The 14,403-nt window shown below is 42.5% G+C and overlaps 1 protein-coding gene across 1 annotated transcript in view; it reads left to right on the plus strand.

Moving 5' to 3' along the window:
- Window positions 1-14,403, plus strand: part of ift140 (intraflagellar transport 140 homolog (Chlamydomonas)) — a 62,478-nt gene that overhangs the window by 23,973 nt on the left and 24,102 nt on the right. Inside the window, exons 7-18 of the mRNA XM_014158888.2 lie at window positions 1,718-1,809; window positions 2,224-2,330; window positions 2,793-2,932; window positions 3,256-3,459; window positions 4,508-4,580; window positions 4,761-4,852; window positions 5,316-5,443; window positions 5,715-5,832; window positions 6,003-6,124; window positions 6,253-6,376; window positions 8,826-8,957; window positions 10,516-10,760. Of these exons, the coding sequence (XP_014014363.1) occupies window positions 1,718-1,809; window positions 2,224-2,330; window positions 2,793-2,932; window positions 3,256-3,459; window positions 4,508-4,580; window positions 4,761-4,852; window positions 5,316-5,443; window positions 5,715-5,832; window positions 6,003-6,124; window positions 6,253-6,376; window positions 8,826-8,957; window positions 10,516-10,760 (1,577 nt within the window). The remainder of the gene's footprint in view (window positions 1-1,717; window positions 1,810-2,223; window positions 2,331-2,792; window positions 2,933-3,255; window positions 3,460-4,507; window positions 4,581-4,760; window positions 4,853-5,315; window positions 5,444-5,714; window positions 5,833-6,002; window positions 6,125-6,252; window positions 6,377-8,825; window positions 8,958-10,515; window positions 10,761-14,403) is intronic.

A 14,403-nucleotide genomic window follows, 5' to 3' on the forward strand; every position in this document is an offset into this window, starting at 1 on the left:
GCTGCTCTCATGCATGCTTCAGTGTTGCTTGCCTCAAAGTGAGCATAAAGGGCATTTAGCTCGTCTGGTAGGCTCACGTCACTGGGCAGCCCTTTGTAGTCCCTCTCCTTGAAAGCACAGCTCTAGCCTTTAGCTCGGTGCGAATGTTGCCTGTAATCCATGGCTTCTGGTTGGGATATGTGCCTACGACGTTGTCGATGCACTTATTGATGAAGCCAGTGACTGAGGTGGTATACTCCTCAATTATTTATTTTACATTTTTTAATGGAAACCCTTTTGCTGTCGCAGTACACTCTGGGACCTGATGGGGGAGCCCAGGAGCTCATGAAGGTACATATGAAATTGTATTTTTCATTGAACTTTTTTTTTAACTAGTAAAGTCAGTTAAAAACAAATTCTTATTTTCAATGACGGTGGGTTAATTGCCTTGTTCAGGGGCAGAACGACAGATTTTTACCTTGTCAGCTCGGGGATTCGATCTTGCAACATTTCGGTTACTAGTCCAACGCTCTAACCACTAGGCTACCTGCCGCCCCAATGCCATTGGATGAATCCCAGAACATATTCCAGACTGTGCTAGCAAAACAGTCCTGTAGCGTTGCATCCGTGTCATCTGACCCATTCCGTATTAAGCGAGTCACTGGTACTTCCTGCTTTAGTTTTTTCTTGTAAGCAGGAATCAGGTTGATAGAATTATGGTCAGATTTGCCAATTGGAGGGCAAGGGAGAGCTTTGTATGCATCTCTGTGTGTGGAGGAAAGGTGGTCTAGAGTTTTTTTTCTCCTCTGGTTGCACATGTGACATGCTGATAGAAATGAGGTCAAACGGATTTAAGCTTGCCTGCATTAAAGTCCCTGGCCACTAGGAGCGCCACTTCTGGATTAGCATTTTCTTGTTTGCTTATGGCCTTATACAGCTCGTTGAGTGCGGTCTTAGTGCCAGCATCGGTTTGTGGTGGTAAATAGGCGGCTACGACTAATATAGATGAGAGCTCTCTTGGTAGATAGTGTGGGCTACAGCTTATCATGAGGTATTCTACCTCAGGCGAGCAATACCTCGAGACTTCTTTAATATTAGACATCGCACACCAGAAGTTGTTGACAAATAGAGACACACCCATCGTCTTACCAGACGTAGCTGCTCTGTCCTGCCGATGCACGGAGAAGCCAGCCAGCTCTATATTGTCCGTGTCGTCGTTTAGCCACGTCTCGGTGAAACATACGATATGACAGTTTTTAATGTCCCGTAGGTAGGATAGTCTTAATCGTAGATTATCCAGTTTGTTTTCCAATGGTTGCACGTTGGCCAATAATACGAAGGGTAGTGGTGGTTTACCTACTCGTCGGCTAATTCTTACAAGGCACCCAGCCCTCCTCCCCCTTTTTTGCTGTCTTTTCTTCACTCGGATGACGGGGATTTGGGCCTTGTCTCGACGAAGCAGTATATCCTTCGCATCGGACTCATTAATGAAAAAATCTTTGTCCAGTTCGATGTGAGTAATCACTGTTCTGATGTCCAGAAGCTCTTTTTAGTGTTAAGAGATGGTAGCAGCAACATTATGTACAAAATGAGTTAGACATTGTGAAAAATCTAACAAAATAGCACAGTTGATTAGGAGCCCGTAAAACGGCAGCCATCCCCTCTGGCGCCATTACTTAGAACTGTAAGTTCAATTCAAGTATGTGTGCGATTGTGTTTATGTGTTCTGTTGTCACAGGTGAAGCTGAGTGGAAAAAGTGGCCAAAGCGCAGACATCGTTTCAACAGAGACAGGTCTCCTCATCACAGCTACAGGGGAACAGGTCATCAGGTCAGACACACACACACACACACACACACACACACAAGCAAGCATTTTATGGTAAGGTTGTATTTGGCGCATGTGAAAAAAATACAATTTGATTTGATTTTACTATCCTTGTGGGGACCAAACAATTGATTCCCATTCAAAATCCTATTTTCCCTAACCCTTAAACGTAACCTTTAACCTTAACTCCTAAACCTTAACTCCTAAACCAAATTCTAATCCTAATCCCTAATTCTAAACTAGCAATTTTCCTTGTAGGGACCAGCGAAATGTCCCCACTTGTCCAAATTTTCCTTGTTTTACTATCCTTGTGAGGACTTCTGGTCCCCACAAGGATAGGAAAACCAAACACAAGGATAGGAAAACCAAACACACACACACACACTGACTGTGTAGCTAACATACATTGTGTTGTAGGCTCTGGGACTTGGAGAGGGATGACAACTATGTGCTTTCTCTGGATGAGAGCCTTGGCTTTGAAAAAGGAGAGGTGTTGAACTGTGTCTCCTACTGCACAGCCAAAGGTAGGAATGAACATTGCTGGTATTCTGAAAATTTGGGCTAATGGTGAGCTATGGAAGACTGACGTTAAATGGATTACAATTACACAGTATACATCCACTAGCCTAGTCCCAGATCTGTTTGTGTTAACTTGCCAGCAACTCCTATGTCCATTGTCTTCTATGCTATTCTATGCTATGCATTCACCTCTCAAATAGGAAATTCCCGTGTGGCTCAGTTGGTAGAGCATGGTGTTTGCAACGCCAGGGTTGTGGGTTCGATTCCCACGGGGGACCAGTACAGGAAGAAAAAAAAAACATGTATGAAATGTATGCATTCACTGCTGTAAGTCGCTCTGGATAAGAGCGTCTGCTAAATGACTAAAGTGTAAAAATGTAATTCTTTGTTTAATCATATTTAGGCATAGAATTGGTCATATTTGTATTGTTTCATGATGTCGCCCTCACTCCGCTGCGTCTTTCCAGAGATCCTAGCTGCAGGCACCAACAGGGGACGTATAGCTCTGTGGAGGATGGTGAGTCAGCCCAACACCAGGACAGGCACCAAGGCCCAGTGGAAACTACAGACACCCACGGAGATCGAGGGCAATGTCACCCAGCTCCAGGTACACTACTTTACTGCAGTACCACATTATACTACAGTACTACATTATACTGTATTGACACTTTGCGATGACTCAGGCACAGTGTATTATATCCTCGTCCATCACCTCTCCATCACCTTTTTTAGACAGATCCGATCAAGATTAGTTTCCAATGTTCTTTTCCGTTTGTCGACACCTGGTCTAAAATATTGAATTTCACTGATTGTGGCTACAACACGATCACCGGACTCATAGAGAGAGTGCAGTTACATTAGTCAGTGACTATGTTATTACAGTTTTACATGAATGTGTTCTCTGATTGCAATTGTCTTGTTTGTTTCCAGTGGGGCTCCAACCTGAACCTGCTGGCTGCCAATAGTGTGACCACAGTGCTGATCCTCTGTGAGCACGTCATGTCTGCCCACTTCGGCCAGCAGGTGGCAGCGGTGCAGCTGACCCCATCTCAGCTCAGCCTCACAATGTTCAACACCAACTCCCACCTCACCCTGCGTTCCGACATGCACATCAAGGGTGTCTGCGTCACCAAGGTAACCAGTCCAAACATTTGTCCCGTTACCAAGTTAACCAGCCTAAAAATGTGTCCCGTGAGCCGTCACCAAGGTAACCAGACAAAAATGGGTCCCGCTACCAAGAAAACCAGACAAAAATGTGCCCTGCTCACCAACTGTGTATGTATAGCTCAGCGTTTCCCAAACTAGGGGTCGGGACCCCACGTGGGGTCGCATGATTTGAAAATGGGGTGGCGAGATGATTGTATAAAAAATGATAATATTGTGCTTGGTTCATAGAGCCGGTAGCCGCTAGGTGCGCTTGTAATAAACAGAGCCATTTCGGATGTAAACAGAGCCGTTTCGGATGTAAACAGAGCCGTTTCTGATGTAAACAGAGCCGGTTCGGATGTAAACAGAGCCGGTTCGAATGTAAACAGAGCCGTTTCGGATATAAACAGAGCCGTTTCTTCCTACAAATGTGGCTCTATCTTTTATGACCCAGTCACTGAAAGAAAAGACTCAGGAATATGTATGTGTCTTCTGTTTCCCTCTACAATGCCCACAAGCCACGCGGGACTTATTAGAGTGGACAAGACCAGGCATTAAATCAGACTGGGGGGGAATGTTGATGTTCTTTTCTACACAGAAGAGCATACACGATTATTGCCTGATGATCTTCTGAACTCCCCAATACCTTTCTGATATGTTTCAGTCACTTCAAACCATACTTCCTTCACATTGAAATAATGTCAAAAGTACTGTCAGACTGATTTGTAATAGACTGTCACAGCCCCAATTAAAGAAGTAAACATTGGTCATTGATTATATCACTTTTTTTACATGTTGGGGTCGCAATTTTTTTTTAATCAAAATGGGGTCACAGGCCCAAAACGTTTGGGAACCCCTGGTCTAGCTTGACTTGGGAGGCTATTGAATGATTTGTTTTCTGCTCAATGTGAAACTTTTACTGTGTCTGTCTCACACAAGCAGGTGTGTTTATCTAAGGAGTATGTGAGGTGTATTGAGTGGTCTTTTACAATGACTGCGATGTTAGGCATCTGATGTTTACGTGATGTGTGTTCAGGACACAGTCACAGTGTGGAACGGGAAGCAGGTCACCGTGTACGAACCCTCAGGGGCAACTCTACGCAACACAGGTAAAGTGGCTGCACAGCTAAATAGTGATAACATTGCACAACACCAGCATGGCACTGCATAACACGGTCATAAGCACTTATAACACGGTCGTAAGCACTGCATTAAGACAGATGCTTAGTGTTATTAAGCCCTGTGTGAATCCTCCCTTTCCCATCCTCTCCCGTCCTGCTCGTCCCCAGGCTCTTTCCTGTGTGAGTCCCAGGTCTTAGCTGTGCATGATGAGAATATCTACACTGTGGAGCCAAATAGAGTCCAGGTCCGCACACCACAGGTCAGTCCCCTTACCTGGAACCCTCTGCCTATCCACAGTCACGCACACGCAGATACATACAGACGCATGTACGCACGGATACACACACACACAGTATGCATACTGCCTCATACGGCTTCAAGGCTCCTGTCAAATCAGATTCAGTGTTCTTTTTTTTGTCTGTAGCTTAATTTTTAGATAGTTTTCTACAGCAGGTAATTAATCCTGCAGCAACAGTAAATGTGGATTATAATTACTGGACATTTTTGTCGGAGTTGATACATTTTTCGTTAGGGCTAATTGGTGAAAATTACAAACTTTAAAAGCCTTTTTAAACCTCAAATACACTTCTGTGCAGGAAAATAGTTTTCAGCAACAGAAAAGTGATCAAATAAAGATCCTTCTCTGTATATTTTAGATAAGCATTGTGTGTCTTTGTCTATTGTAAATAAGCAGTGTGTATCTCTCTGACTCTGTCTCCCAGGGCACAGTGAAGCAGCTACTAGCCTTCTCTGAGGCCGAGGGCAACCCTGTGCTGCTCAGTGTGTGTCAAGGCTACCTGGTGGTGGGAACAGACACAGCTCACATCAAGGTCTTTGACCTCACTCGCAGGTATCCACAAAAACAGATAAAAACCTCTCAATTTACATTACTTGTAATGGCACAACCACTTTTTCAAATCAGTGTTGTTAGCCAGTGTAAGTTAATGAGCTTGGCCAATTTCTTATTTTGTTTTACAGGTCTCCATTGTTTTGTGTTGCTATACATAGCTAGCAAAAGACTAATCCTTGTCATTGCATATTGCAGCACAATTTTCAGGGTTCGTTGTGTATTTCATTGTATCGACTGTATATACGTCTGTACTGTATGTGTGTGTGTATAGAGAAGCCAAGGCCCACTGCAGTGCTAAGAACCTAGTGGACCTGACCCCTAATCTGGGAGCCCTGAGATCGGTCAAGTGTAACGCCAACGGCAACCAAGTCAGCATCCTGGTCACTCGGGTGAGTGGACACTCCGAGACACAGAACCTTGACTTTTTTTATCTCATAGATAAACTTTGCTCTTGTGATTTGCAATGAAGTTATTTGAATTGTTACACTTCCAAGTCTGTTAAATTCTACTTCTACCAAGTTGTTGATTATGTTGATGCTGATTTATTTCTCCCTCTAAGGTGAATGGGAGACCTGACCACAGAATGTACTTCTATGACGTAGAGATGGACACACTCTCTCACTTTGACTTCTTCACTGGTAGACCGCCTAGTGGCATCTCACAGGCCGACGACACAGAAAGGTGTGTGTGTGCGTGCATTCTTTTGACTGTGTGTTTCTTTTGACTGTGTGTTCCTTTGTGTGTGTGTGTGTGTGTGTGTGTGTGTGTGTGTGTGTGTGTGTGTGTGTGTGTGTGTGTGTGTGTTCCAGACGGCCACTGACAGAGCTGAGCGAGAGATGTCCTGTGTCTCATTTCTGGGACGAGAACGAGCCTCGTCTGTTTGTGTGTGAGACGGTACTGGTCAACTCTCCCCAAATGGACCATCTGGACAGGGTAGGGGTGGCTTCATTGTACTACTTACCACCACACAAAAATGTTACATACTGTAATGTACAATCACATTAACCAGATTTGACAACAAATAATATATTACATGCCTGTTTTCAGAATGTATTTCGAAAAATACAATACCATGCATACAATACCAGTGTTTCTCCAATATTCATATTTTTTTCATTTTCCTTTGTAATTTTTTTCCCTCCATTTTTTTATTTATATACCATACCAGTCAAAAGTTTGGACACCTTCTCATTCAAGGGTTTTTCTTTATTTTTACTATTTTCTACAATGTAGAATCAAAACTATGAAATAACATATAGTAGTAACCCAAAAAGTGTTAAACAAAATAAAATATATTTGATATTATAGATTCTTAAAAGTAGCCACCCTTTACCTTGATGACAGATTTGCACACTCTTGGCATGCTCTCAACCAGTTTCCCCTGGAATGCTTTTCCAACCGTTTTGAAGGAGTTCCCACATATGCTGAGCACTTGTTGGCTGCTTTTCTTTCACTCTGCGGTCCAACTCATCCCATACCATCTCAATTGGGTTCAGGTCAGGTAATTGTGGAGGCCAGGTCATCTGATGCAGTGCTCCATCACTCTCCTTCTTGGTCAAATAGCCCTTACACAGCCTGGAGGTGTGTTGTCCTGATGAAAAACAAATTATAGTCCCACTAAGCCCAAACAAGATGGGATGGCATATCACTGCAGAATGCTGTGGTATTCATGCTGGTTAAGTGTGCCTTGAATTGTAAATAAATCACTGACAGTGTCACCTGCAAAGCACACCCACACCATCACACCTCCTCTTCCATGCTTCACGGTGGGAACCACACATGCGGAGATCATCCGTTCATCTCAAATTTGGAGTCATCAGACCAAAGGACAGATTTCCACCGGTCTAATGTCCATTGCTCGTGTTTCTTGGCCCAAGCAAGTCTCTTCTTCTTATTGTTGTCCTTTAGTAGTGGTTTCTTTGCAGCAATTCGACCATGAAGACCTAATTCACGCAGTCTCCTCTGAACAGTTGATGTTGAAATGTGTCTGTTACTTGAACTCTGTGAAGCATTTATTTGGGATGCAATTTCTGAGGCTGGTAGCACTAATGAACTTATCCTCTGCAGCAGAGGTAACTCTAGGTCTTCCTTTCCTGTGGCGGTCCTCATGAGAGCCAGTTTCATCATAGCGCTTGATGGTTTTTGCGACTGCACTTGAAGAAACTTTCAAAGTTCTTGAAATTCCAGATTGACTGACCTTCATGTCTGAAAGTAATAATGGACTGTTGTCTTTTGCCAAATAGGGCTGTCTTCTGTATACCACCCCTATCTTTTCACAACACAACCGATTGGCTCAAACGCATTAAGAAGGTAAGAAATTCCACAAATTAACTTTTAACAAGGCACACCTGTTAATTGAAATGCATTCCAGGTGACTACCTCATGAAGCTGGTTGAGAGAATGCCAAAAGTGTGCAAAGCTGTCATCAAGGCAAAGGGTGGCTACTTTGAAGAATCTCAAATATAAAATATATTTTGATTTGTTTAACACTTTTTTGGTTACTACATGATTCCATATGTGTTATTTCATAGTTTTGATGTCTTCACTATTATTCTACAATGTAGAAAATGGTAAAAAATAAAGAAAAACCCTGGAATGTGTAGGGGTGTCCAAACTTTTGACTGGTATTGTATATTTCTGCGGAGACCCACTTTTAAAGGGATAGTGCGAGATTTTAGCAATAAGACCTTTTTCTACCTAGAGTCAGATGAACTATTAGATACTATTTTTATGTGTCTTGAAGGAAGTGGCTAACTACCGTTAGCGCACTTGCTAACTAGCGTTTGTACAATGACTGGAAGTCTATGGGAACAGCACGCAAGCTGTTTCCATAGACTTCCAGTCATTGCGCTAACGCTAGTCAGCAAGGGCTCGCAAAACTACTTTCAGCTTCCTTCAAACTGCACGCAGAGACATAAAAATGGTATTCAATGAGTTCATCTGACTCTGGTTAGAAAAAGGGTTTGATTGCCAAAATCTCGCACTATCCCTTTAAGATCAAAGTGTTAAGTTACAGCATATATACTAGCAAACAGAGCGAGCAGTGGCATGAATGAGATCCACGAGTGCACAGCCACCGCTTGCTCCTCATCATCAGTAGAGTGCAGAGGCACACATCAGTTCTATTTAAGATGATGTCAACATAATTCAATTGTCATGCATTTTAGAATAGAATTCCCTTTTAAAAAGTCACCAGAAGTGACCTTCTCACAATCATTCCACATAACCTCCTGAGACCCACTCCTGCTGAAAAGAATCCTAGGGGAAATGCTGAATACATATCAAGTGTGGATGTGTTCGGTATGTACTGTATCTGGTGTGTTCTGAGTCCGCTGTGCTATGAACTATGTAACATATAGCATGTATTTGCTGTCTTCTGCAGGCGGATGTGCTCGTTGTGACGTTTTTCTGCACTCAGGAACATGGGCTCCTCCTGCAGGACTCCTACCCCAAACCAGCTGGCCTGCAGGCCCTACTGGCCCTGGACGTTCCCTACTATTACTTCACCTGTAAGGTAGGGACAATGACCAATGTACAGTACATTACCTGCAGAGTATTGAATGGTATCCCTTTACTTAAGGTGAGGCCATTATTTACTGTATGGCTACTCTTTTGTTTACTGATTTTCTAATTTACCAGGGACGTACTGTTCGAATGATGTATTATGTTATCATGATTTTCAGTAGGCCCACAGATGTAGGATCTTAATTTGAGACAGTTTGCTACAGCAGGAAAAAAATCCTGTAGCAACAGGAAATCTGAATTATTATGTGGATTATAATTCATGGACATTTTTTGTAAGAGTTGATACGTTTTACGTTACTGCAAATCAATTCTGAAATTCTAAAGTGGAAATTGCAAAAAAAAATTAAACCTGCTGTGCAGGCAAATTCTCATCAACAAAAGAGTGATCAAATTAAGATCCTACATCTGTAAATCACTTGTAAGGTAGGGTTGCTCTCTTGCTTCTCTTCCCCATTTTATCCCTCAGAGGCTATGCTCATAAAACTCGGTTAGTCTTTCTTTTCGTTTTGCATAATTTTGCTTGGGCTCTTCTTCCCTCTCTTTCTTGAGTGTATGTGAATTTGTCATATTTCATGTGCATGTCTGTCTTTGTGCTTGGCTTCCATTCACACCAGCTGTTGTTTCGGAGGGGTGGTATCTCTATACCAGAAGTAAGTATCTACTGCCCCTTCAGTTAGTCAGTGCTGCAAATTTCCTCGGCTTTTCCATAGTCCTACCCTCTTTTTCTAGGCTAGTGGCATTGTAAAACCTCCATTGTGTTATAATGATTAACAGGACAATGTAATCTACACCATCCAAAGTGAAATGTTTTTACATAGGAAGAATGCACCACAGTATTCAGATGCATAAGTCAGAATTGTAGTGTCCATGTTTTGTAGCATAGAATGACATATAGAACTGGAAAAGATATCTGTAGCTTACTCCACTGGTTGGATAGGGTCAATGTCTTCTTAGATGTCTATTTCCACAGTTTTTGATTCCTTTCTTGTCTGTGTCTCCCTACTAGCCCTAGATCTCATATCTGAGGATGTTTCCTTTCATTGAGCCTACTCTTCTATGATAAAGGACTGGGTGTTGCTACAATAGTGTGTGTGTGTGCGTGTCATTTTCCCTTCCTAATCAAGGAGCCAAATTCTTTCATCTTACCTGTGTGTAATCGAGTCGGCTGCCAGTATTGAAAGTTATCACGCTATAATAGAAAAAGGCTTCAAGAGCCAGATTCTATCTCTGGAGAAAATAGAGTTTCCTGAGAAAAAAAAATCTGGAACTTTATCTTACCCCACTCCAGCCATTATGTTGAATTTCGACAATCACTCTACCTCTTGTTTGCTCTAAAGGGTTCATCAGTACAAACCACATGGTTTAGTTATACATTAGTATTGTTTGTGTGGGGAATTTTCATATTCGGGTGTGAAGTGTTTAAAACAGAGATGAGATTGGACAAATCAATGCATTAAAGAATTAGACCCCATGGAAGCACAACACAAAATCTCTATAGTCACATTGTATTGAAATAGCTAATACTTGGTTATCTCATCAACACCCAGCCAGGTGAGAGGGATCCAGAGGCGGAGGAGGCCCAAGCTCCAGACACCACCCAATCTCCATCCCTGGCCCAGGCCTCAGCCCCGGCTGCCCAGTCCCCGCACATGGTGTCCAGACGAGCCCTCCGGGACTTTCAGGGCCTGGAGAACTGTGAAAAGGCCACCCGCGATGCCATGCTCAACTTTAGCTTCTACCTGACCATCGGAAACATGGACGAGGCCTTCAAGTCCATCAAGCTCATCAAGAGGTAAGAGAACTTGGATAGGCCTAGTTTTAACACTCGCTGACTGATAACTCATCAAGAAGTTAAAAGCAAGATAAGTTTACTGTGCTCCGTCTGTGCGGAGAATACAGTATTTAACTTCTCTAGGGTCTGTGGGACGCTAGCGTCCCACCTGGCCAACATCCAGTGAAATTGCAGAGCTCCAATTTCAAAAACAGAAATATTCAAAAATTCATAAAACATACACGTGTTATACATCGGCTTAAAGATTAACTTCTTGTTAATCCAACCGCTGTGTCAGATTTCAAAAAGGCTTTACCGCGAAAGCATACCATGCAATTATCTGAGAACAGCACCCAGCAGACAAATCATTACAAACAGTTACCAGCCAAGTAGAGGAGTTACAAAAGTCAGAAATAGCGATAAAATTAATCACTTACCTTTTGATGATCTTCATATGGTTGCACTCACAAGACTCCCATTTACTCAATAAATGTTAGTTTTGTTTGATAAAGTCCCTCTTTATATCCAAAAACCTTTGTTGGCGCGTTTTGTTCAGTAATCCACAGGCTCAAAGGCAGTCACAACAGGCAGACGAAAAATCCGAAAAGTATCATAAAGTTCGTAGAAACATGTCAAACGATGTTTATAATCAATCCTCAGGTTGTTTTTAGTCATAATAATCAATAATATTTCAACCGGACAATAGCTTCGTCAATATAAAAGGAAAACAAGAAAGGCGCACTCTCGGTCGCATGCGGTAAACAGCTCTGGGGACTTTCCCAAACCACTCATCCCAGACCCTCATTTTTCAGAATACAAGCCTGAAACAATTTCTAAAGACTGTTGACATCTAGTGGAAGCCAAAGGAAGTGCAATTTGAGTCCTCAGTCATTGGAATCTGTATAGGCAGTCAATGGAAAACTACAAACATAAAAAAATCCCACTTCCTGGATGGATCTTTCTCAGGTTTTCACCTGCCATATCAGTTCTGTTATACTCACAGACATTATTTTAACAGTTTTTGAAACTTTAGACTATTTTCTATCCAAATCTACCAATTGTATGCATATGCTAGCTTCTGGGCCTGAGAAACAGGCAGTTTACTTTGGGCACGCTTTTCATCCAGAGGTGAAAATAATGCCCCCTACCCTAGTGAGGTTAACAGCTGACAGCTTTCTTCAACTATATGTATCACACCGACTCCAGTAGTGCGGTATGTGTGATGTCTGTATGATTGTATCGGAGTGTGTCTGCACATATGTGTACGCCTTAGCTAACCCCCAACGCCTTCGCTTCGCCCAATCAGTGGGCAGTGGGGTAGACGTGCAGAATGGCCATGCCTGCAGCCGTGCACCATCCATTTGCCACCGCTTCCTATCATCACTTCCTGGTTCCTGCCCACACCAGGGCCCCATTAACAGCCAGTAATTGCTAAGCACGTCCCAGTTCAAAGGCTTCAGGAAAGGCTATGGGGATGGTATTGTTGGTATGGCCTTGATTCCTCTCAGCCCTCTGTCTGAAGGTTTGCAATGGGAGACTTCATTGTGACAGGTTCTTTAGACCAACACAAATCTTTCAACTGTAGCGGCCAAACATGGATAGAAACATCATGATCGCTCCCTGACCTCAGGATTAAGATGTTTTATGTGGGCTGGTTGTATAACTATAACAAAACAGCTTTGGCATTGAACTGAGAGGAGCGCTTATTTTGCTCCCAATTTTAGAGCAATGGACTTATCTGTAAAGCAGGGGTTCTGAAACTTTTTCAGCTCCTGACCAAAATGAAAATTATTGCTTTGATATGACCAGCAGAGCAAATCCATTGGAAATGAGAGCTGGCTAGCGTACGTGTAGCCTAAGCAGAGGGGTTTGACGGAGACAGGAGTGTGTTTAAAGCAAGGATGCTGTGATATGATCTGACAAACCTTTTTCTGCTTATAGTAGCATAGTATGAAGGGGATTTTCAATCACAGGACATGATTTAGGATGTTTTGTGTGTGTACTGTACTGTACGTTATGGTGAGGGGATGTGCTTCTCTAAACACACTGTGACACACAAATCGCTTGTCCTTGTTTGGTTCTAAAAGAGCGCCCTTTCCAGTCATTCAGCCAACCAGAGAAATAGGTCAGAGAGGGGATGTGTGTGTGTGCATGTGTGTGTGACAAAGGGTGCCACCTCAAAGTAGCCTGGACGTCATCTATAGACTAATACGTGACTGGACACGCCAATCCTAAATTCCCCAGAAGTACTGCTTTGAGCACGTACAAACACACAAATATGTCTGAAAATACAAAAGGGGATAATAGCCTATCCTAGCTAGCCGGATATGACACCACTATGTTTAATAGGTTGATGACAACTTTAGTAAGTTCCGCAGTGACAGTTATTTTTACTGCCAATTCCTTCTTCAAAGCAGTCACTGTAGCCAGTGTGTTCGATCACAGCTTATCCCCACCAACAGGATGATGCCCTTCTTGTCCCGTGTGTGACCAATAACATGTACTTCTCTTCCGTCTATCTGCTGGGGCTCATTGCCATGGAAACGGCCTTTTGAACTGCCAAAACATGATTCAACGGAGAGACCCGCGTACTGTACATGTGAACTCCCAGCAGAGCTTTACTGATAGGCCTATCTCTAAATATTAGATGCATGTGATTTGATACGACCAACTGGTCCTGGTCTAAATGCAAACTGAGCCCTACTGCTGATGAAGCTGTTATAGCTAATGAGATCTGTTGTACAAGTCTTGCTCTAATGCAGATGGCAAGTTGATCAGACGAAACCTCAACCTGATATTTATAGTCTAAAACTTTAACTAATATCTCTGAACATGTTGCCGCTCTCTTTGAGACACGCTAAAGGAGACATACTGACGCAGGATGTCGGATACAGTATGTCGGATACAGTGTGGAATGTCTCTGCTCAGTCCAGATCCCCCAGTGCAATTTCCTGTCATTCACGTTGTCCTTGACACCAGGTGACACGCTACAGGGCTATCGCTCCATGTGAGTACCAGCCTTCACTTACAAAATGTCCTTTGCCGTCGGCCATTTATTTACAGGGGTAACGCTTCATCTTTGTCCATTTCCGAGTCAGACAAAGGAAGTCTCCAGAAGTACAACTAGACTGATGTATTAATGCAATGGTCAACAGTACAGTGATTGTTGTAGTGAAGTCCCTTCTGGTGAGTTTTCTACTGTTTACTGTATAACCTTCTCTATGAGAGAAAAGTACACTAGTCTAACACTATTTAATAGGTCGCACAATATGTCTTGGTATTTTGACAATGCTTATCAGTCCTATCTATAGTTGTAGGCTATTTCTTAGTGATGCCTCCAAAGCATTTTACCCTAGCTTATAAGTTTAATTTAGGGGTAACTGTCTCAGTATGTAGAAATGTCACTAGATTACAGCTGTTATAAATCAGGAGGAACACTCCATAACATAGGCTCATCATTTTGCTTTTACGATGTGATTTGTTTATCAGTAAGCCTTGATTAATTTGTCAGTTGTTTTATATAACCCAGTAACTTTTAAGTATTTTCTGACCATAATCCTCCCTCATAGAATTTAGCCAAAGTATATGTTTGAAGAAAAGATGCAAGAACCACCACAAACAGGTACAGGCGGCTTGTATACTTTTAGTTAAACAAAATATTTAT

The sequence above is a fragment of the Salmo salar genome, chromosome ssa19 (assembly GCF_905237065.1).
Source record: "Salmo salar chromosome ssa19, Ssal_v3.1, whole genome shotgun sequence".
Classification (NCBI taxonomy): Eukaryota; Metazoa; Chordata; class Actinopteri; order Salmoniformes; family Salmonidae; genus Salmo; species Salmo salar.